The 24,073-nt window shown below is 45.9% G+C and overlaps 1 protein-coding gene across 12 annotated transcripts; it reads right to left on the bottom strand.

Annotated features, from left to right (window-relative positions):
- Positions 1-4,802: 4,802 nt before the first annotated feature.
- On the bottom strand, positions 4,803-24,050 carry LOC111935713 (uncharacterized). 12 transcript variants are annotated; one of them, XR_015276837.1, is made up of 5 exons: positions 23,945-24,050; positions 7,913-7,978; positions 7,769-7,825; positions 6,484-6,776; positions 4,803-5,365 (listed from the first exon to the last, which is right to left on the bottom strand). XR_015276837.1 is itself a non-coding variant. In XM_086852316.1 (4 exons), exons 1-4 carry the CDS (start codon positions 20,463-20,465, stop codon positions 4,978-4,980), a joined length of 1,005 nt encoding a protein of 334 aa, XP_086708442.1. In that variant the 5' UTR covers positions 20,466-20,586; the 3' UTR covers positions 4,803-4,977. The 12 variants fall into 12 exon arrangements, 1 of the variants encoding a protein (XP_086708442.1); XR_015276838.1 differs by lacking the exon at positions 7,769-7,825 and adding an exon at positions 7,634-7,710; XR_015276840.1 differs by lacking the exon at positions 23,945-24,050 and adding an exon at positions 19,992-20,077.
- Between the last annotated feature and the right edge of the window lie 23 nt (positions 24,051-24,073).

Raw genomic sequence — 24,073 nt, 5'->3', positions numbered from 1 at the left:
GAGTTGGGGCACTGGCCCAGGAGTCCATGAGAAGCCTCACTGAGCACATTTGTGGTATGAAGTGAAAAAGAGCACTGGAAGTTTATCCTTCATCTGGCTTCCTGACCCATCCCTGGGAGACTGGGACTTCCCCTTCAGTAGGGGCTGAACAACTGGGAAACACAGAGTTCACCAGTTCCCTAAGGTTCACCTCCTCCTCCCCAGAGGGGTTGGGTAGCAGGTGAGATCTCCTAAGAACCTCATCAGGCATCCCACTGCCCATCATGGCCAAAACCAGGGCAGCAGACCATGTTGTAGGGAGGAGAGTCTGCATGAAGGCCAGCACAGCTCAGGACACCCTGCCCAGCATGCTCCCAGTTCAGTGGCACTGACACAGTGGCATGAGAGACCATGGGAGTTGAGAAGGTCTCTTTCCTGCCTGTTCCTCTGGAGTGACATCTCCTGCCAGGGCCAAGGGTGGTGTTAGCTTTGTGCCAACACACGGGCAGGAAGGTCTGGTGGCTGTAAGGGGGCAGTGGTGGTGCCACCAGCCATGTTCCACATCTGCTGGACATGTGCCCACAGCTGTTTTGGGGGATGGACTGGGTAATCCCTCTTCCTGAAAAGCCATGGAAGGGCTGCTCCTGCAGCCAGGGGCTGTACAGGCCATGCCAGGGATCCTTGTGTTCCAGCACTTGGATGGGGTCACCACAGCCCATGGAGGCACACAGGCTGTGACACCAGCAGGGCTCCAGGGTACATGTCCTGGTTCCAAACAGGATCCTTCACTCACTGAGATGCTTCTCAGGGTTTCTCCCTCCTTGGTCACCTTTCCCAGGTGTTTTCCTCTTACCCAAATGTTGCTGCTTCAGGAGCTTCTTTCTGGTTGTGAATATTTAGCCCTTAGTAGAGCCATGGATTTTTAAAATCCAAAGGTCATTTCTAGGTCATTGAATAATTACTATTGCTGTTCCCACTGTCACTAATTCCATCACAGAGAAGCAGCAGCTTGCTGAGAAATCCTTGAGCTGCAGGCTGAAAACGGAGGGAAATTCACCACAGAAAGTGCAAGATTTGGAGCACTTAGTGCCACGGGCTGTTGGAAGGAGAGGCAGGGCCAGGGGACATCAAAGCTGGGCACAGGGATTCCCTTCATCCCTGTGCTCCCCACGTGTGACTCAGCTCATCCTGCACACAATATTACTTTCAGAGTGCTCAGCACAATGAGGAGGTGCCTGCAGCCCCTTTGTGCAGGTCTGGGCTGTGGGGTTTTGGGTCCTTTCTTGCAGCCTCTGGTCAATGTGCTGGTCACAAAGTCTGCAGGGACTCAGTGTTTGCTGTGAGCCAGGGCAAACCCTCACAGGTCAGGGGGAGCTACCAGCTGGAGGGAAAGCTGTTGCTGTTCATGGGATCAAGGAACAGTTTGGGTTTGGGTTCATCTTGCTCATGGCAGGGACATCTTTCTCTAGACCAGGCTGCTCCAAGCCCCATCCAACCTGGCCTGGAACACTCCCAGGTACTGGGCAGCCACAACTGCTCTATTGCTGCTAGAGTTTGTTTTTTTTTGAGGAGCAACAGGATCTTTCAGCTGCTTAGGATTATGTAGGGATAGATTCACTGATGGACAAAGTGAGGGGGTGCATCACCAGCTGGTGGGGGAACACCTCAGAAAAGCTTTAGGGACCCTCTAAGAGCAGGGATTGCTCACTCTGGGCTGGAGCAGCTCCTCCTGTGTTTACGGGAACCCAGCGCTACACTGGGCCATTGACTGCCCTTGTGATGGTCAGGATGTCATTCCACCCCTCAGTGCAGCATGCAAAGCAAGCAAGGTGCTTTTCCATGACCATTCCTGGGAGATACACTGCAGGTTCATTCCATGACCATTCCTGGGAGATACACTGCAGGTTCATTCCATGACTAAGATGAACAGCCTCAGCTGGGAATCCTTGTGGGCTGCGAGCTGTGCTGGATGTTACAGCCCTTGTTACTTGTCTGTCTCACATGGCAGGGCAGGGAGAGGCACTTTGGGCACCTCCTGCTTCCAGTTTTAGTACAGTTCAGTCTTTCTGGTCAGTCCTGGGAATGTTTGCTCTGGCTGCAATGGATGCAGGCTGGCTCAGGGAGACCCATCTGTGAGGAAGAGCAAAGGGAAGCGCAGGGAAGCAAGTGTCTGTAGTAGGGTCGGTAGGGCTGAGCTGGGTTCTGCTGCTCAAAACCAGTCCCCTCTGTTTTCCCATTGTGTTTACAGCTCTCCCAGGGCATCCTTGTCAGGGTCAAGCTCTTCCAGGCATCCTTGGCACCGAGCTTTTGCTGTCTCGTGGAGACAGTTTCCCCAGCAGTGCGTGCCTGACGGCAGCCCGGGGACAGGCAGCTGCTGCCGAAGGCTCTGGAGCAGCCAGCCCCTCCTGTGCCCCAGCTTGCCCAGGGGTGCAGAGCAAAGGCTCCCCAAGAGTCCCTCTGCCTTCCTCCTTGCCTGGCAGCAGCAATCACCCTCTGGCCTTGCCTCGGCTTTTGATTGCCAGGCCAACTGGGATGTTGGACATGTTATAAAATTCCCCACTTTCAGAACATCCATATTTTAGACTTGGAGAAACAAATCCAGGACAAAATAATTCAAGTATTCCTTTCACAGTTCCCATGTTCTGCTGGGTTGAAAGGGAAGCTCTTAGGAAAAGGAACAAGTTCATGTCTATGCCTCTTCACTGCAAATATGCATTCCTGGAAATGCAGAGCAGTCTTTATTCCCAACACCTGCATGGCAGGACTGGGAAGGAATGGGCAGCTACCAGTTGGCTTTTGAGTCACTTCTCCATGTGAGCAGCAGTGGTGGAAGCAGCAAAAATACCTTCTCTGTATCCCTAGTTCAGGAATGCCACCCTGGGGAATTTCCTTTTATCTTGAATAACCTACTTCAGCCAATTCCCAGAAAAGTCACAGGTTGTCTGCAATGCCAACCAAACCAGCATGGAAGGAATTGCTTTGGTTGGGAGCCATCCTGTGAGGCAGGGCCAGCTCAGGATGCTCCATATCTGAGTCGCTGGAGCATTGCCCCATCCACTACAAATGAACTGGAGCAATCACTAACCCCAAAACTCTGTGACCAGAGTTTTTGTCTGACGTTTCAGTTTGCTTTTTGCTTTAAGCATTAAAATGAGCAGTGGAGACATGAGAGGCAGTGGGATCAATGCTGAGGGTCATTCCTGCGTGCTAGTGGGAGATTAAACTAAAGAGGAAGTATTTTCTTCCAAAATAAGGGCCTTTCATGGCTTGGCAAGGTGTAGAGCAGCTGTTTCCTGCTTCTCAAGCACCAACCATTGGCCAGTGGGTATCAGCTTGGAGAAGCATCTGGCCCAGATAAGTTTCCTGATGTTACTCAGACAAATGGAGCCATTTCATCAGTGTGCTCAATTCCCCCCAAAGCAGAAAGCAAATTTCTAGGAATGTACTGCTCATAACTATGGGCTAGCCCACAAAGGAGATAGAGATGTGTGTAAATACGCTTTTCAGAGGAGTAAGCGAGAGCAGAATAATTTCCAGTGTGCTCTAATGGCTGAGCTGCTGCAGTGGAAGGCCCAGGGAGAGCTGGGGTGGTGCTGCAGGGCCCAGGGATGGATATCTCTAACCTTTCCAAACCAGTGAGGGAAAGAGTAGAGGGAAGGGCTGGGGGAAGGCTGGGGGAGACACTGTCCATGTACATGGAGCAGGGTCTGGGCTCATCCCTCCCCAGCCAGCAGAGCGAATGTGGGGTGGGACGGGAATCCTGCCCTGAACATGAAGCGTGAAATCCATGTCCAACAAAAATTTCAGCGAGTGCATAATGTAAGCACTGGATGGGTTTGTAGCCAGGGCTGTGGCGCTGAGAGCGTTGAATTAAACATGGGGTGACTCAGCGCTCGTCTGCGCCAGCCTGGGAGCGGGGAGTGCGGGGACAGGTGCATTATTGATAGTTTCATTTTCCCCAGGTTTGAGTGCCTGCGAGAAAAAGCAGCGTCTGCAGCGCTTAGAGGGGGACACGGTGTGGCCAGACTCGGCATTTGCAATGCCTGTCTGCTCTTCTGCTGCTCCTGGTACAGGGATTTCTGTATCCAGCATCTCCCTCCTGCCCTTCTCCACCTGCAGCCCCGTCACCCTGGGCGGGAGCGCCAAGGCAGGGCAGCGCCTGCCCCATCCTCCACTGCCAGAGCTCCAGGGAGCTTTGGGGGCTGCACAGCCGGCTCTCCCACATCAGAGAGTGGCCCTTGGGGCTGGGAAGGGGTGAGAACCCCTGGATTTGCCTTTGGCCTTGCTGATGATCCGAAGCCCTCATCTGCCTCAGCCTCTGGTGACTGAGCCGGGCACAGGACCGGGAGCACAGGGTGTTCCAGCAGCCTTGGAACTGCAGGAAGCAGGACCAAGCTGGAACTGAGTGTGACAACTCATTACCTCACAGGAGGATGTTCTGCTTCTATCCCCTATTCTACTTCTATCCCTTTCTGCTAAAAAACCCCATCCTGTGTCTCCAGGCCCCAGGCCTCAGCCTGGTGAGAACCGTGGGCAGCTGTGAGTGCTGCAGGGCTCAGAGCATCCTGCTCCAGCTCAGGTGTTTGGGATGTGAAGGGAAAGCCTCATGGAAGGGGTTGGAAAACGTGAGCTAGCACTCCTGTCAGGCCTTGCAGGGAGAGGCATGGTTTGCCTCTTCCTCAGAACCTAATTTGAACCACAAGGAGGCAGTGAAAAAAAAAAAAAAAACCTGCTTTGGAAGATTTTAAAGAACAGCACGAACTAAAAATGCAGCTGCCAAACCAAATTTCCATTATTAAAAATCAGCACTGATAAGAGCCATCTTAGATCAAATAATTTATTTAGTAATTCCATGTAAACACTTCAGATTTACTAGCAAATACAATGCTTGCTGTTCTTTTAAATAGATCATTCAAAAAATAAGAATCTATTATTAATGGCAGGTTGACTAGAGATCTCCATACTACTGTACAATAAGGAATTGTTTTTCTAATGGATTTAACATCTCGATTTTTCTTGTTCTGCATTTGCTTTACACAAAGCCCAAAGGACACAGGTTTGAACTGCTCCCTGACGATGCCACTGTGGCCCAGGGTGTTTTGGGGAAGGTACGCAGGCAACTCCTCCCATCCTGGCATTGGTGTGAGCTGATGTGAGGGTGGGATGGCAGAGCTGGCGTGAACACTGTTCACAAACACACGCCTTTTCGGTCAGAAAACAGACAGTGAACGGTGGAGAACTTCTCTTTGGGATGTATAAAAGCAACGAACTCCATCGTTGGCATTTACTTATCAACACAGCAGTACACATACACGTATCCACAGTCTGGAAAAGCATCCTATGAGCTGGAGAAAGCAGTGGTTCTGAGGCTTGGTACACCAGTGCACTAAAACCAAAAGAATGATACCTTCTTACATAGTCAAATGAAAAATAAATATCTTTATTTTCTGCCTACTTTATTTCAGTTTTCAAATAAATTTTAAATAAATCTGTACAAAGTATACTGTTACAGTATATATTTGTAAGTGAACTGAAATGCCTAAGTGTAACAACACTACAGGAAAGCAGTAAAGATTGGCACATCTCTAATCAAGATTAACTTTTACACTCAAAAAATACCAACGCCTGTGAAAACCCTCAAGATATTTTTGGTATTTTTATGCAAGTTGCGTTGCAAACACATGACAGACCAATTCTCCCCTGCCTTGAAAAGAAAATCACTTCTCACGGTTTTCAGAGAACATGAACATCTTTATGATGCTAAAGGGACACCATCAGGTGAAAAGAGAGAGAGAGATTTCAATTCTTAAAAAGCAAACGCTTTGGTCAAAAACGGTCAAAAGTTTGAGACTTTGTGCACTTTTGCCCATCTCCCCGAGCTGCGGCTGCAGGGACTGCGGGAGCCCTCGGAGCGGCCGGAGTTCCGCCGCTGCCCGGGGTGAAGCTGCTGTGGCCAGGGACCCAAAGCCTCGGGAGAGGAGCTGTTCCCCTTGCCATCCAAAAGGAATTAACACGCCGCATTCTGCGCTTTCTTTTTCCCCCCCAAAAAAGCAAGAAACTAAAATTGATCTGACAGTGTCCCTTTGCTCAAAATAAAGACTTCTGTGCTAGAGAGGTCAGGTACTGAAATGAACTTTTTCACAGGGTCAAAGAGCCAAGTACATCTCAAAATTCAAGTTTTCAAATCCAACTGCAGTTATTAGATTCATGAGCTCTCAAAACCTCCTAACATTCCGTTAAATAATTCCCAACTGGGAATTGGGGATAAATACTACAGATTAAGAGCGAGATTTTTCTCTCTTAATCTTTCCAAAGATATATTCACTCAAAGTTTACATGCTGAAAGTTAATCTTACATTAGAATGTAATTGGCTGCAACATAAACCTATAAATAAATCAACTACCATAGATTAAACTCTGTTAAATATTTCTAAGTTAATAAAATATTGACAGTATTATAAAATTACAGTATTTACAATAAGAAAAATCTAGACTAATATATACCTTATAACAGATCTCTTCTCCAATTTGGGATTGCAACGGAATTATGAATATATGAACAATTTATTAGAAAGTTGCATTGCAATTATCAGGTTTTCCATTAGAGCTAGAGAGGGTGAGCTATCACTGCCTTTGGAAAAAAACAAAAAGTGACTTCTGATGGTGGGGTGTAGCTTTTGAGTACCAAACTGGTAACAGGAGTCCTCCGCAAGACGTCTGAAGATAAGGTAGGACCAGCCTCAACTGCTCAGATTAAGGTTGTATTACAGAACTGCCAGCAATCAGAACCACCCAGGCTGCAAAAGGGGAGGAAAGGTAGTTTTCAGCTCAAAGTGCACAGCTGGAAGGGCTCCCCTCATTCTGGACTCCAACTAAGGCTGCAGGAGCTTCGATCTGCTCTCAGGAACAGCAAAACCCTCAGCTCAGGGTTTGTGAGGAGGAAATGAGCCACGGTGCTCCTTAAAGGGACATAGTTGGGCTGCAGCTATGCCAAAAACACCCTTGTCAACCAAGTATGACAAAACCAGACTGGGCATTTCAGATCCTCTTTGACTTGCTTTTTTAGGGTTTTTTTTTTGGGGGGGGAGGGTCAGGGATGGGCTTTGGTTTGGGTTTTTTGGGTTTTTTTTTCATTTTGTTTGCTTGGGAGAAAAAAATTGGATGTGACCATGCAGTCAACTGATTTTCTATCCCTCATCAGGTTCTTTGTTTTCTGGGGTATTAACAAAACGTGCAGTGTTTGGGTGGCAAATACTTGTGGGGAAAAAGGAGACTTCAACACTCCCAAGTCAATTTCTCTTGGGATAAACCAAAAGCAATTTGAGTCCTTAAAAATTGCCAGCTGCTTTTGGGGTCTCAGACACCCAGTGATGTCCTTTTAAGGATCAGATCTTTCACTTGCCCTTTTCCCCAGCCTCGGAGGAGGAGTTTACAATGAGTTTAGGAAGGGCCACGTTCACATTCTCTCCCTCCTCCCCATGTCACATTTGCTTTCTAGAAAAAAAGGGGGAGAAAAGTAAGTTTCAAACTCCTTTCCCTCCCTTCCCTCCCCCAGTCCTGCTCCCAGTAAACCAGAAATGGCAGTTTTTCGTGTATATTTTGGGATAAATTATTTTCTCAGCCCCAAGCCTGAAGATGCTAGTGAGAGACCTACCCGCAGGCTTCGGAGAGGAGGAACAATTTAGGGGTTTCTACCAGTTCCCGTGGTGGGCAGGCAGGAACACCTCTGTCCTTAAAAGCAGGATTTAAAATGGTAAAAGAATAATTTGTAAACTCGGATCTACATTACCAACAGAAGGCTCTAGGTCCTGCAGGCTCCAGTTCCCAGAGGTGCAGAGCAGGAAAACTAGAAAGAGAACTCGGTACCTTTCAACCACCTGCTGGGTTGTACTGGGGGGGAGTGGGGAATGAGAGAGACAAAATGCCAACTGACCTTATAAACAAAGGTATGTTTAGGGCTTCTGGTTTCAGGAATAAACCGATATTTACTGGTAAAAGTCTGCCAAAAAACAAAAACAGAAACACAGGATTACTGGTAAATATTGGTTTATATGGAGAATTAAAAAAATATATTAAAAAAAATAATAAAAAAAAGAGATGTCATTGTGCTCCTGATCTCCAAGTGCTCCCAGGCAGGAGCTGAGAACCGACCCATGGCATCCCTGCACCTGGCAGTGTCTCTGGCACCTGGACACCTCAAACCAGAAGCCTTGTGTTGAGAGGAAAATCGTGTTTGTTTCCTTTACTCCCCTTAAACTATGTGTTTCTGGATTCCCCCCTCCCTCCTCTGCAAGGCTGGTCCTACGGGGGCTTGGCTCAGGAGGTGGGAAGTCTGCTTCCAAAAGCACTTGGAAGTGAATTTGTACATAATATGGTATCTCAGCACAAGGCTGCTGGGGCCTGAGCCTCGGCTGCTCCCTGAGATACCATAAAATATACAAGACTGAGTGTATATTTTAAATAAAGCATTTTCTTTTTAAGTGGCATAAACCCATTCATTTTATTTACATGCTTATTTATTTCCAAAAATAGAGTTGGTCCACATTGGACAAGAGAAATCAAGAAGCCATACAGTAGAAGAGTTAAAAGTCCAACATTTAACCAAAGTACAATGAAATTCCAGAAGTCTGTGGCTGACTTGAACCACAGAAACATACACATGAGCCACACAGACATTTGTACATAGAGCATTATATTACCAATAATATTTGCAAACATGAGGTCAAGATGGCTAAAAACCCAGCAGGACTGACCCGGGGGTCCTGGCTGAACAGAAGTGGGTGCTGAGGGGCCGTCACTGCTGTGGGGAAACACAACTCTCCAGAGATTTTGCTTCACTTTTGGTTTTTTCTTTAACTGAGAAAGTCCTGATTTTTTTGCCCTGGGGATCCAAATTGAGGACACGGTGAAAGCCAACCCCACGGAGCTCCCTAAATGCCGGGGTGCCGGGGGCTCAGGCCTGTGGGACAGCGCGGATGCCGCACGGCACCGGAACCCTGCTGGAGGGCAAAACCCTGCCCTCTGCTATTTGGCCTTAAAGATCACCTGGAAAAGAAAAAGTAGGGATTTATACCCTTGTGGTGTGCTGAAAAAAGTCTGGATGGGGTTTGCCTTGAAAACAAGGATTTCCCTCCCTTGCCATGGGCAATTTTTGGCATTAGTTATTCCAGTCCTGTCTACCTTTCCTGGAAGACCACAAATATCCTAGAGGATGTTGCACCGACAGATGAGGGAATAACTTTTTTACATTAAAAAAAACCAAAAACAAACAAAAACTTGGAGGATGGACAGCAGAAGAAAAAAAAACCAAATGGAAAAGATGCCTTATCTCTGCATGAGGGCCCAGCTTGTCTGGGTATGTCCATGGACCTCACCATGATAATATCTCAGTGTCTCCAAAGGAGGGAAAAACAGACTTAAATCTGTATGTCCTGCTGCAGAGAATCACAGCAAGTAAAAAGGGGGAAGACAGTTGTAGCACTTCTGGTACTTCTACAAACCACCCACTACACGGGGTAGAACCACACGAAAAGGGTATAAATTAATTTTCCTTTTTCAAGTCATCTTTGACACTCACGCTATTAAGCCTAGTCCAATGTGAATGCTAGTACAGAGCTAATGTACAGAATACCAGCGATAATTATTGGTACCTAACAGGATTTAAAGGTGAGTATACTCAGTACATTTATTAAAAAACACTATTACCAGAACGCCAGAGCTCTGACAGCAGTTACACAAAGCAGCCGTGCAGGTCTCTACGAGGACAGAGCCTTTAGCACAAGTCGCTATGATCATCTGAGCCTGTGACAGACAACTCGATCTTCTAATTTGTTTCCTACAACATTTCTAATCGCAGATGTGAAATACATTTTAAAACAGAGATGGGCCTGATCCTGTGCAGTTGGGTACGTACAACACACCCCAGTGAAACTCAAAGCCCAAATTCCTAAAGAGAGAGCACAAGAAATTGTTGTCTTACATCAAATAACTATCATGCAAGCATACCACAACGGTTTTATATTGAGTAGTTCAAAGTCAGCTGGTATAATTTACCTAGAAGTGAGCAATCTAATGGATTTCTAGGGGTAGGGACAAAGGTTGTGCCAGTGACAACCACCTGATTACCAGGGAGAGCAGCACAGGGACAGCGTGGGGGTCTAACGAGCTGTGGTACAGAGGAGCTCCTGCTCAGCACCTCACAGACCTGCACCTACACCTGGAATGTGCAGGATTCCTGTGGCAGGTTACACACCTTCATTTGTCTGCTACCCCAGTCTGAGCTCTGCTTCCTGAATGAACAATTCACTTACAGCTTGGCATACTGCTGGAGTATTAAAAATAGCTTTTTTCCCCCCCCTAACCTGTTGCCTGTTGCCTCACACATCCCAGGGTTAGCCCCATGCTCACCCTACCAAACCTTATGCTCTTCTCAATTTTCCAGCCACAGCCAGGTTGGGTCACTTCTCCAGTATGACTCAACCACCCTGCTCCTTGTCTTTAAACATAAATTCTGACTGAAAGCAGAGGTGCCTGCAGTAATCCTGCTTCTATTGCAATCTCCAACGACTTATCAAAGCACTCACTCTTTGGTACCATGATCTACTGGAGACAGGGAAAGTGGGGGAAGACAGAGTATTTTGCCATGATTCCTAGACTTTTAAGAAGCCTAAAACAGCCAGAGCAGCAAAAGGTTGCTGTGGCTGACACCTGTTACCTGTGGGTTCTCCTGGGTCTCTTGGGAAGAGAGGTAACACAGGTCTGCATGTGTCCACACCAACAATCCTCCCTCAAAGACAGATCTAGGCAAGAACTGGAAGATGCTGCCCAGACCTCTCTCCCTACTCCTTCATTATACTTCATATCCTTCATTCCTACTGCCCATTATAAAAATCAAGACCTTTGAGTTTTTTCTTAGTAAAAAGAAAAGAAAACAGAACATATCCACAGTATCAGCTGCTGAGGCACACTCTGGGATCTGGCAGACCTGCAAGTCCAGCTCAAGGCAGGAATTTGAACTGGGACTGTTGCTTTACAGGAGAAATCTAGATATTACCCAGTATTCTGGGCTTGTTTCTCCCCTGAGACCAGACTTTGCAACCTGGACCTAGTGGTGATCACCACAAAAGTTTCATGAAAATCAACCCTTCTCCACCCAGCAGCTTTGGGTTTAATGAAACCATTGAATGGAACTCATTTGCTCGAAGGCTGAAGATGCAGATTTGGAAGCCTTTAAACACCAGTCTCTAACTAGACTTTAGTCTACTTTTTGCTCCCCAAGTGACAAATATCAACTGCAACCAAAGAAGGACTCTGTGGTATTTCTCTTCTCATTAAAAGACTGTTTTTTATCCTGCTGTTTATCAATGTGTTCAGACATTCTCGTAGGTGCCCCAGCAAACCAGACTGATCATAGAATCAAAGAATGGATTGGGCTGGAAGGGATCACCTGGTCCAACCCCCTTTCTCTGTAGAAAGTATGCTGCTTTCCACCTCTAACACACTGAAGAGCTAAAGCACTTCAGCTCCTCCTCCTCAAACTGGAGTTCAGGGTTGCTGATCTGCAATTCCCAGTGCCCCGATTAATACTTTAATTAAAAAAAAAATAACCTGACATTAGGACATTATCTAGTCATGGAGAATACTAAGCTGTTTTTTGACAGCCCTGTTTTTGTTAGTACCTGTTTCAGTCCCAAGCTTTTTTAAAATCCCTTGATAAACCTGTTGCTCCTCCACTTGAATTTCCTACATTGCTCCAGCATCTCTGCCTCACTTGAGTTTCAGAGGAAGGTTCCTTATCTCACCCAAAAGGCTGACGTGATGGACAGCAGGCTCTCAAACACTCCCTGTGCTCCAGAATGACAAGGAGGAGTTGCTTCAGTGGCATGAAGCAGTGCAGGAAATGCATTCTGTCTTCAGTCCTGCACAACCAGATTTTCTCCCCAGCCTTGTCTGGGATGTCCCTCAGACAGCATTGGCTCCCCAAAGCCCCCAGCTCAGCAAAGCCCCTCCTAAACTGCTGCATTTCCATGGTTACCTGCCCCACCACATGGTTCTTCCAGTCTGCTCCTCTAGAGCTGGACCTCTGTTCTTTGGTGGAATCTTCCTGAACTCCAGAAGTCCCTTCCTTTATAAGTGTTTTTAACAACAGTTTTAGGGTCATTTGCTCTTTCATGACAGAGTTCTGCCTCACCTGGACGTCAGTAACCTTCCCAGGTATCCATGGTAAGTCTAAGGATTTCATTTTCATGATATTCTCCCTTAAAATATTTTGGAACACAAGACTCACTTTTAGTCCACCTTCTACCCCTGAGAATGCTGAACCTGCAATTCAGTGACCCTCAGGTGGTCACTGCTACTTAACGACTCAACAATAATTGTATCTTGAATCAGTTCTCGTGTTTTAGTCCTAAACAAAGGCTAACTCCAGACCAGGCTGTTACAAGAAATGGTCCTTTAAGTAAATCAAGATGTTTGCTCACCAAAGTGTTAGGCAGCTCCCTCCCAAACAATCTGGCCAGATAGCATGGTAATGATGGAACTTACTTTTTCTAACAGGTTTATGAAGATGCATGAGTCTGGTTTTTCCCCAAGGCCCATGAAATCCTCTACTTTCCTTTTGTCTGGAATAGAAAACTTCCTAATACCTCCATGTTATTAAAATACAGAATTTATATCCAACATAAATGTGGCTGTTTGGTCGTCAGCACTCCAATTTCCTCAGATTTTACAGCAACCTTTCAGATGTAGTGTTCCTCCTTTATGACCTAACATACCTGCTACAATGGCAGGTAATGCAGTATCTTATTGATTTCCATCACCCCCACCATGTTTCAATCAGACCAGCTGAGGTCTTTTCTCATCATGAACAGTCTACAACAACTATTTTTGTCTCCTGTTTCCACCCTGTTGTGCCCATTCCTTACTCCAGCCCAGTCCCTCCCGTGCACACAACTCCGCTCCCCAGCCCAAACAGCCTCATCCTCCCAGCAGCTGTGCTCAGTCTGTCCTCCCCAAACCCTGCCCACCTCCCGTGCCACCAGTCTGGGGACACCTGGGCTGAAGTGGGAATGCTGTGAAGTCAGGGCTCCTCATGTCACTTGCCTGTCACAGCCTTTTCTCAGGCACACACACTGACTGTAGGAAGAGCTACTGACATGTCCTAAGTTCTATCTCCTTCCTGGACACCCAATTTAGCTTCCCAGGTATCTCAGCTTCAATAATAACAGCCTCAGGCTTGACCCAAGCACTTTGATACCTTTCAAGGTCTATGTGTCCAATCAACAGGGGAATAGTTTGATGGATCTCCTAATCATTGGGAGTTTGTACTTGCATCACCAAATCCTCTGCCATTCAAACCTCCCACAGCTGCTTCTCCAGCTCCTGGAGGCATCTCCAGAACACAAATCAACTCCTCAACCAAGGCTTTGGTTATAAATCACTCCTCCGATCCCGTCCAGGTTCAAGTCTCCGCAATTACAAAGCAAGGCAGCCAGTGCTGTGGTGGGAAGGAAGCCTGACCATCTGCAGAGGATTTGATGCCATTTCTCCTCCAGCACCTCAGCAGTTCTGGCCTCAGGATGCTTTCTGAAGCCTGGAATGCCCCCACTTGTTGCTCCATGTAGTATTTCATCAGCAGATAATCACTTGTAAAGCGTGTCCTCTCTGCACTCTTGTGTGCACTTCTTTGTGCAATTAAGCCAATGTACTTTGATTCTCATAATTAAGCTAGAATTTTACTTTATGACCATATAAAGTCCATCTCTAAACTAAAAATAGACTGACTGTTAACAGATTTCTTTTTTTAAAAATGTCTTTAAACTGCCAATTAGAGACCTGCATTGGACAAGATAAGTTACATATGGCCTTGCAGAAGCCTGCAAGGACTCATTTTCCAGGACTTTTATTGACAGGTGAAGCTCAGAGGCCAACTTTTTTCTTTTTTTAAGATAGAATGAGCCTCTGATCACAGCAGATCTGTCCACAAACCAAACTGTTCTCATGCATGAAAGCAGAGATGGTTTTTACATGAATTTGCAGTGCTCAGTTCAGAGTTATTAATGACAGAAAATAATTCAAAGCCTTTAGTCCCTACTTTGCTCAGACCTGCCTGGTTGCCCTTCAGCAGCCCCTGGCAACGGTGAACATACTGTCATTTATTATTTAAATAAAACAATCTTTTTAATAAAATGAAATTCTGACCCCATTTAAACTCTGTACCTGACAAGACACCGGCTTCTTTCCTTCACCTCTGGTGCTGATCACACAACATTTTTTTTTAAGCTGACCTGCCCACACAGCTCCTGATAAGCCAATGCTACATTGCCAGCTCTCCTCAGCATCACTCGAGTGGGAGGTTTAAATACCAGATTTCACAAAACCCTTTCTCCATGATTCCTAGCCCTGGCATTTCTTGAAGTATTGACAGATCAGCAAGCCTTCCCAGCTCACCCCAAAGTGAGCCAGCTGGAGCTGCTTCTGCTGGACTGATGCAGAGAGAAGAGCTGGTCCCTGAAATCCCAGCGCTCACCTCTCGACCCCCAGGTGAGTTCTGAGGAACCTGGACCGGCTGACCCCGATGTGCTGATGCAGACTCAGTCCCCAGGAGCTGCTGGTCTGAGCTCCCCTGCCCATATGAGACGCCTGGGCAAAAGGTGAGCCCAGGCAGGTTCCAAACCTCAGGAGACTGTGGGTGGTAAAGCCAGCAGCCTACACTGTGCTCACTATTGTGTAACCAGGACGGAGCATGGAGAAATAAAACACATTCATTCCCTAGGAGACACCAGAGCAAGCGCAGGCTGGGGGACAGACACCCAAACCGAGGTGGCTGCCTTTCAAATGACAGTCCCAGACATCCCAACAGACAGGCCCTGCTCTCTGACAGCCTCCTTTCTACCCAGAGTGAGAACAAAACCCTCCAAACCCTTCTAATGGCCCAGCCTCGATGGGCACACATCAAGACATTCACCAGTAACAGAAAAAACGACCACTGCTCATTTACTGACTCAACTTCCAGCAACAGAAATATCCAGGCCTGTATGCTGTGGACACAGCCTCCTCCAACCTCATCCCAACACTGCTCACATCAGCACGAACCACGCTGGGGGGGTCAGCCCCTCAACAGAGCCCCCAGAGCCACCCCAAAACAGCCTGTGCCAATGCTGGCCCTTGCATCAATCCAGAGCACGGTGGTGATGATGTCTGAGAGCCCAGGCTCAGCTCCCAGACCTTCCTGCAAGCATGACAGTGACACCTCCCAGCCCAGAGCGCTGACATGTGTCAGTAAGACACGATCTCCTGCAGCAAGGCTGCACCCACGGGGCTGCTGCACGGTGTCTGCACCATGTTCAGTAACACAGCCAAACCCACTGGGGTCAGCACGCTCATGGGGCTTCAGATGCAGCTTGCAAGACACTCTCACAAGCAATTCTCCATTGAAATCAACATCACGACTGAGATGACATTTCAACACAAGGAGGTTTTTCCCAAAAAGCTGTCCAAATCTCTTCAAGTCATGCACTTGCCGTCCCAGCTGCATGCACTGGATCAGCTCCCACAACAGCCACCTCCCTCCAAGGTCTCCCCAGCCCAGAGGGGCACATCCTTCCCTGCTGCAGATGGAAATCCACACCTCTCACCTCTCCTGTCCCGAACAGCAAGAATGAAGCTGGTTTTTCTTGCTTCCTGCATATTTCAAGATAGTGTTTCAAGAAAAAAAATGCTTCAATGCCACAGCCAGGGAGACTCAGCAGAAACTCCCACTGCCAGTGCTGCAGCCAATCCTCTTTGCACTTCAGTCTGCTACGTGGCCCAAGACTCAGAAAGGGCTAAGGTTTGTATTTTTGCAAAGCTAATGTGAGGATGGACAACAAACCAACTGATCTCCAACAAAACCAAGGAATTGTTTGACTTAAGACTGAGTTCTCACTGGGGAGATCCAGCAGATTCCTGTTCAAACCAAACATCCTCCCAGCTAATGGCTGATCCAGGAAGGAGCAGAGGTTCACCACATGTCATGAACTCAGGCCTCAAGAGGAGGTGTGGAAATGGCCAGGGTCCCCAGGTTCAACAGCAAAGTAGTCCCTGCTCAGGACCTGACAGCTCTGTTTTGGATATTTCACTCTCCTGTGAGCTCTAGCTTGGCCTGATAAACCCAATGCCCACTGGCTGGTAAAACCCGTCTTAGTTAAACCCAAACTGCATCAGGTCTTGTGCTCTTAGACTGCTCCAAGGTGCATTACACAGGGATAGCAGAACTTCCCTACCAAACCACACACCCAACTCGAGCTGCAGAGATACTGCCACAGCCCAGGTGATGTCTGGTCGCCCAAAACAAGACAACACCCACATATAGGCAAAATCTACAGCCAGTCTGAGCAGGCTCCATCTTGGCTGGCCAAGGTGCCTTCCAGAGCAAAAAGCTCAGGACCAGATCCCCTCTCCGGGTGAAGGAGCGCCAGCAGTATCGATCTGCAGAGGGACAGTGAAGCATTGTTTGGGGATATCCAGCCATTCACTCTGTCTTGTTTTAATCAGTCAACATTCAAAAGACAGATAGTGGGGCCAAAAGTCCTCTATCTTTATCTTTTTTCACTTAATCTCCAGCTGACATTTTTCTGTGAAAACACGCCTCGCTTCTTGCTGTATGACTTCAACTCTCCCTCTCCTGTGATATTTTGCCTCCAACAGGCTACACAACCGGTTAGTACTTTTACAGAGGTGGGAGTGACATGCTTTGACTCTTCCAAAACACAAAATGCTCCTCTGGCTTCAGGCACCAAACAGTGGGGACCAGCAGAGCTACCCCAGCTGGGGAGCTCAGCACCCACTGCTCCATCATCCCTTGGGAGCAGCTGCCTGACATCCTCAGCTGCCAGTGGCAAAAAATCTTCAGGCTCTCATGGGCTTCTCCAAGTGCCATTCCTGTGCTGATGCTGAAGCACTTGCATGGCAGCCCAGGTGTACCTTGGCCATCCATCTCTGCCACATCCCATCTCCCACCTTGCTCCGAAAGCCTTTTCCCACTCTCCAGACACACCAACACCTTTGCTGTGACTGCTGGGAGCTCCTCCCCTGGACAAACTCTTTTCACCCAGTCTGAGTCCGCCGGCTCAGGAAATGCCTTTGTTAGTGACAACACCACGCCTGCCCAAACACCAACCAGCTCATCCTTTCCCTTCCAACGTCCTCCTCCAGCAGCAACTTCTATGCCAACCAAATTGCAGTAAAATATCCAGAATGCCACTGTGAAAACCCTGCAAATGGATAATTTGGCCTTTACTTCTCTCTGCTATCTGCAGCTGTTCTGCACTAACAACAAGCAACACACACAACCCAGTAAAGCCTCGTGGCCCACTTGTCATTCACAAGAAGAGGGATGGCTGCAGATCCTGTTGTGAGCTGCCTTTCTCCCAGACTGCAGTGCTGCTAACACACAGTCCCATCAGGAATTGAAATGCTTTGGAAAGACAACAAGCAAAGAAGGATAGGCAGGCTAAGAGAAAAGTCCCAGAGTGGACCCAGGACCATCTGGCACAAACAGGAGAGGGAAGGCAGCCTCTGCTGGAAGCAGAGCAGAGCAAGCAGCCCGGCTCCAGCTGCAGAGCTTCCGGAGAGCTGCCACACAACAGGAGCATCCTCCCTGCGCCATCACCCTCAGCCATCCCAACACAACACACACCACTTCAGAAAAGGAAAAAAAAAAAAGCCATGAACTTCAGGCCCAAAGATTAGACTCTGGGAATACGAGCTTTTAAAAAAGGTTATAGTTTTGGAAGTCCATTTAAATTAATCTTAACTAGCTTTAAACTCTATTTACGTATCTCCTTGCCACGCTCACAACCCACGCACATTTTGCGGTGCCAGCGAGCTAAATCATGTGCAAGTGAGCAGAGTAAAATGAACCACAAAAAAAAAAAGCTCTGGGCAGAAACTCTCTTTCATTGTTGTAAGCAGCAAAGGAGATGGCAACAGCAGAAGGAATCAGGAATAAAAATGGAACTTGCTTGTTTACCTTGTCGGTTTTGTCAAAACATTGTGACAACGCTTTGCGTGCAGCCCGTTTCTCTGTTCTGCCACCAAAAATTCAGAGCCCTTCACCTTTCTTCACGCATTACAGGAGAAAGCCAAAAAGAGTAAAACTTTTAGGGAGAGAAATGAGTGTGCAATAGATATAAAAAAGCCCAGCATGAGAATTTCAAACTACTGGGCTCCTCTTTCAGACAGTCCAAACACCACCAGGAATAGTGACCCTCCAGCTGCACAAGCTGAGTTAACAAGGAGCAGGCAGCCAACGAAGGAGGAGAGTAAGACAATAAAGGGAAAGTTTGGGTAAGCCTGACAAAAAGCAAAGGCAAAAAAAAAAAAAAAAGAAAAAAAAAAAGTAAAAAAAAACCCAGAGGAAAAAAAAAAAGCTGCAAACTGGGTTTCTAAAAAAGAAAAATTCTTGACAGTGTCTTTTTAAAAGAGAAACTCAAAGTGCTTCAGGCAGAGCCCTACCTCTCGAAAAGCCACCCAATCCAGTAGGAAGCAGCAGGTTTTTGAAGGAGCAAATTGCACAGCTGTGGAAGAATTTGCCTTTACTGCCTTCTTTCCAACTCAAGAGAGACTCACTGTCTACCTGGAGGACTAGCAAAACCGAGGAGATTGGTTGGTTCTAGTCATACTTTTGAGTTTTGATGCTTGACGAGAGCCCCTAAAATGTAAACCTGTTTTAGCATTCTTGTACATTAATGTCATCGTTCTCCCTGCTGACTCCCACAGCTTCTGCCACAGACAAGTCAATCAGATTTGGTATATGCCCTGGGACAGGGAAGGGGAGGGCTGGGTTTAAAGCAAACAAGCAACCAAAAAATAATTATGTCAGTGCTCTGCAAGGTGTTGGATCCAAGCTCGGTGGATCTGCTGAAGTCTTCGATCCAAAACACTTGGCAATTTTACTTAAAAAAAAATGAAACAAAAAAAAACCCCACCTTTGACCTGTTGAACTTAGAGAAAAGCAAGTGGCAGACCTTGGAGGAAGGGAGACAGCGTGTGAGGGTGCAAAAACATCATGTGCTGTAGTTCACCACTTAAGAAGAAATCAGTTTTGCTTTGGTTGGTTTTGCTTTTTCTGAAGTGCCAAGGAAAGGCACTTCCCAAAGGGAGATTTTAGAGTTTAAGGGCGCCAAGGTGGGAGCGTGAAGACATGACAAAAACGTCAGGTTTGCATAAACCCTTCTGGAAAAAGTGCACCGTGTTTTTAGGAAAAATGCATATCTACCAAATCTCCACTGACCAGGGGCCACTTGTGCACACAAAGTTGCATCAATTGGCAGCATCAATGCTGACATTTTTGCCTTCTCCTTCCACCCCCCTCCCCAATTTCTTTTTTTCCTTGGGAGACATACAGCGCCACTGCATTAGAACGTACAAGAAATGAAAACAGTGAGTACGACTGATATAGATCCATTGACTTTTTATTACAAATGTACTTGATCACTTGGCTTCAAAAAAGTTTAAATCAACCCCTATTTTCTGTACGCCAGTACAAAGTAAAATCTATTTTACAAATTAAATACCTAAAAATTTGACAAAAATATTAAAGTTTGATGGAAAAAACAGTTATAAAAATCTTAAATCCCCTTTTAAGAAGATAAGAGATAACATTCCCTCCCAACCCCCACAGTCCTGTTATACAATATTAATAGTCATTTTTTTAGAATAGGTAGGTATGTTATATCTTGCTGTTAGCATACAAGTCACTCTAATAGCTTTATCTGTATATACTCCAGTTAGTGCATGAATGTCATCTGATTGAATATAATCAACTATCTTTAACTGATCCCTAATTTACATTTCATAGCTTGCATAGTTTGAAGGGACAAAGGTTACACTACAGCTAATCATAAAAAAAGGTGGTTACAGTGCTATTTTTAAAGGCAACAAAGTAATTGCTCCCAAAAAAAAAAAAAAAAAAAAAAGAAACAACCGAAAAAACCAAACCCAAAACAAAACAAAACAAAACAAGAAGTTACCGGTCGGCTCTGAGCAGGGGTTAAATCCCCGGCAGCAGCTGTGCCTGGCTCACGGGGTGAGCCCCTCTGCGCTTCCCCCAGTCCCGGGACAGCTCGGGAACCGCTCTCCCGGCAGCTACACCCAGCGCATTTCAACCCCTGCGAGGGACACGCACAAAGTGACACTGTCAAGTATTTATTTGCTTTTTTTTTTTTTTTTTTTTTTTCCAAACGAATTTTCAAAAAAAAAATAAAATAAAAATAAAGCAAAGCCGAAAAGCCCCTCCGCCTCCGGGCGCGCCCGGCTGGGAGCTCGGAGCTCTCCCGGTAGCCGCGGGCCGGGCTCCTGCCCGCCCGCCGAACCCGCCCGGCCCCACCCGGGGGCTCCCGGTCCCGGGGGAACCCCGGGGGCTCCCGGTGCCGGGGGAGCCCCGGAGGCTCCGGCCAGGCCCCCCCGGCTCCCGGGGAGCTGCTGGCTGCCTCCCGCCGCAGCATCGCAAGCGGGACCGCAAAGAAGAGGCAGGAATCGACAGCGGCTCGTACTGTTTCTTTTCTTTTTTCTTTTTTTTTTTTTATTTAAATTGTCAAAGACAGAGCAATTTCAGGGTTTTTTTTTCTTTTAACAAAAAAAATAGAATTTGAATTTAGAGGACATTTCCTCGTTAGCATAAAAACACTTAAAATGTGGTTGTATTTCAATGGTAAATTACTTGACAGTGTCCCTTTAACTTAAAAATAAAATAATGTCAGTATTGCAATGAATTTCAAGTTTTCTTGCACGTAGTCATTATAAAGTAGCTTTTATCATGCTCTTGGACCTATTCTACAAGACATTTAAAAGCATATCATCAAGGAAAATATAAGGCATACTTCTCACGAATTAGGTATCTTGGCACATTTGAGCATACTGTCTTTTTTTAAAACAACACATATGGTCAAATATACCTTTCTTCTTCTAACATTAAACAGGGTTTTCTGTACTTTGTTTTAAATACTGAGATATTAGAGCCTTGGTAAAGTACCGAGCACCTCCGGGAAAACAAAAATTAAAACAAAAAAAGCAGAAAAATAAATCAAAAGAAAACTAAAACAACCAGGAGCAAAATCCCACGAATCTTTACAGTCATTTTAGTCTTTCGTTATCATCATTCATCAAGTCCTTGAACATACAGAACGTGCGTTAAAAGAAGAAAAAAAAACCAAAAAAACAAAACAACCAAGGAAACACGCAGAAGAAACCCAAAACGAGACAAAAACTGACCACAAGTTCTCGGCCACTGTTGACAGAACTGCCCGCGGGCTGTTCCAGGCTGCACTGCTCTGACTGGAACCGCGCGGCCCGGGCGCTCCTCGGGTCAGCCGGATCCTGGGCAGGATCCGGGCGGCGCGGGCGAGGAAGACCACGGGAGGAGCCTGCCTCGTTAGCGATGCTCCCAGGAGCCGGGAGGGACGGAAGGACACTCTGCCGTGCTCTCCTCGCCTCCCGCTATTTATTGCTGGGAACGCACCGCGGCGGCGTGGAAATACGGGCGCCGGAGCGCGTCCGTCGGCAGCGCGACAACTTTGGGGAGGGCAGTGAACAGCAGGACCGAGACAATCAATCAAGTAGCAAAAACCAAAGCAATTAAATTCCTAACTACGTCTAGCAGCATGGAGAGTGCAGTCCCGACACATCACAGTTGAAGTACAATAATCGCTGGAACTGCCCATCCAGAGCCTCCGATTTAGAAGCAGGTTATCAGACACATGTTTACATGCAATTGAGAACCATTTCAAATGTCACATTACGCACTCTGAAAAAGCTTATTTCACTACTGGGAAATAGGAAAAGTGCACATTAAAGCAATTTTAAACATTTCCAGTGATTGTTTAAAAAGAAACAGAAACACCTCGCTACCAGCGGCTCGTGTTTAACTTTCTGTGAACACTAACAGCAAACTTCTTTCAAGGGCAATAATGCATGGTACAATGGAAACAGCTTGTTTTGACACTTACAGTACATCTCCAAAAAAAAAAAACCAAAACCAAAACAAAACAAAAACCAAGAAGAAAAAGGGAATTATAATTTCAACTGGGAATAAAACGACAGCAGGAAATCAAATTCTTTAAAACAAGCTTTTTTTTTGTTGTTGTTGTTTTCTCCCCACCCTTCCAAAACTCCATCCATGCCCGTCGGTAAAGAAGCGCTGGCAGCTCTTGCTCGCATAGGAGCAGCTCAGGTCTACCTGACCCCTAACTCAGCCAAGACCATTCAGCAAAATGATTGCATTCCCAAAAAAACTTCCGAGTGGAACAAGATTCTAGTTTCTCTGAAACGCTCTCTACTGAATTCCAGCCAAGAAAAGAAAAGAAAAGAAAAGAAAAAACAAAAAATAAAGTTTTGTTTTCACTGTTTAAGGCATCTTTTTTTTTTTATAACATTTTCTCTTCACTCGCAATGATGATAGTCATGCAGCAGTTTAATGATAAAAATATATTAATATTTTACTATACAGCAGCAAGAAGTTAGTCAATTAAAAGCACACCAACTTTTTTTAAAAGAAAAAAAAAAAAACATAACCGAAAAAAACAACGAAGACAACCTGTAAAAGTCTATTATTATTCTTATTATTATTACAAACAATTTCAATTTGGAGAACACACCTGGACAGATTAGTGTTCTGACAAATCTGTGTTTCCCTAGCCTAGGCTTTGAGCAGAGCCCGCGCCCGGCGGGAGCTGGGACGGGGAGGGCAGGGCACGGCCAGGTATGTAGCCAGTAATAATAACTAGCACCACAGCTACATGGAAATCCATCACGGACACACACCGGCTTGGCTTTCACTGTCCAACCAAACTCCGACCCCCATGGCTCAGTGGGATCACGCTGCCCTGGCGCTGCACTGCTTCCTAACAGGCCTATGGAAGTTAGCAGGGATCAAAGCATGGCTCCGGAGCTCTCTCGAGTTCAGGAGATAGTGCTAGTGCCAGTGGCGACACGGAAAGACTCGCTACCTGCTGTCCAAAAACAGGTGGACTGGAAACCGCTGCACGTCAGGTTAAGTACTTTAAGTACACAAAGTAAAAAAAATATATTATGAACAATACAAGTACATCTCATATACACAATAATGACAATACGCCTACTCAGTTGTAAACCAAACAGAACAGGTGCAGAAAAAAAATATTATGGGAGGAAATTCTTTACTTTTCGTTTGTTTTTTTTTTTTTCTCTCTCTCTCTTTTTTTTTTTTTCTTTTCCTCTTTTCTTTTTTTTTTTTTTTTTTTACTATTTGAATAACTTTGGTTCAAACGTAAAAATCACAAGTTAGCAAATTTCATTTAAATGCCTTTTTTAATAATTTTTCTTCATGTTCACAGAAGTTTCACTGACCATTTTTATATGTTTAAGGTCCAGATGCAATGCATATTGTATAAAAGAGAGCACTTATTGTTTACCTTGCATGAATTAAACCTACGTACCTTTTAACTCTACAAACTTCTGCATAACATTTAGACAAAGCTCAGACACACAGCATGCCTAGCCCTCATATATATATACACATCTCTAATCACAGGTATATAGGGTGTCAAATATACTATAGTAACCTCCATGTAAGGTTCGAAATTTGGTAACAAAATGAGAAGAAAAAACTAAAAATATTATTTTACGTGTTCTAAAATATCTCTTTTTTTTTTTTTGTGCTAAAGTCAAATGTTAGCTCAACATGAAAAGGACTTTTTTTTTATATAATTCAGCAATATTATAATCTTGACCATTTTTGCAAACACTTTTAATAATAATAGCTTAAACGTGTACAAAAGTTCTCGGTTAATTAGGGAAATAAACACTCAGTTCTTTATATTTTTAATCAAGTAGGAAACACAGTTCATATATAATGTTATTACTTTTTTTTTTTGACTCTTTTTTTTTTTTTGTGTGTTTTGTTTTTTTTTTTTTGTTTTGTTTTGTTTTTGTTTTAGCAGCTGCTTACTGTTTGATACGGTGGGTAAAGTGGAGGAACATCCAGCGATGGGTGGCGGGTCTGAGGCGCTGCTGCTGCCGGGCGGCGGGGGGGGCGCCGGGCGGGCGGCGCGGCCGGGGGGGCTCCGGGCGGAGGGGG

The sequence above is a fragment of the Cyanistes caeruleus genome, chromosome 15 (assembly GCF_971803275.1).
Source record: "Cyanistes caeruleus chromosome 15, bCyaCae1.hap1.1, whole genome shotgun sequence".
NCBI classification, from domain to species: Eukaryota; Metazoa; Chordata; class Aves; order Passeriformes; family Paridae; genus Cyanistes; species Cyanistes caeruleus.
Note: the sequence above shows the minus strand (reverse complement) of the source record. Positions and strands in the feature narration are given on the sequence as shown.

Bases quoted from the DNA above. Each gene is read 5' to 3' on its own strand.
- LOC111935713 (XM_086852316.1), bottom strand. From the start codon at position 20,465: ATGCTGCGGCGGGAGGCAGCCAGCAGCTCCCCGGGAGCCGGGGGGGCC. The intron at 7,979-19,991 runs GTAACTTCTTGT...GTTTTTTGGCAG, and splicing joins CCCCTGCTCAGAGCCGACCG to ACTTTTACCAGTAAATATCG. The intron at 7,711-7,912 runs GTCAGTTGGCAT...CCTGCTTTTAAG, and splicing joins AACATACCTTTGTTTATAAG to GACAGAGGTGTTCCTGCCTG.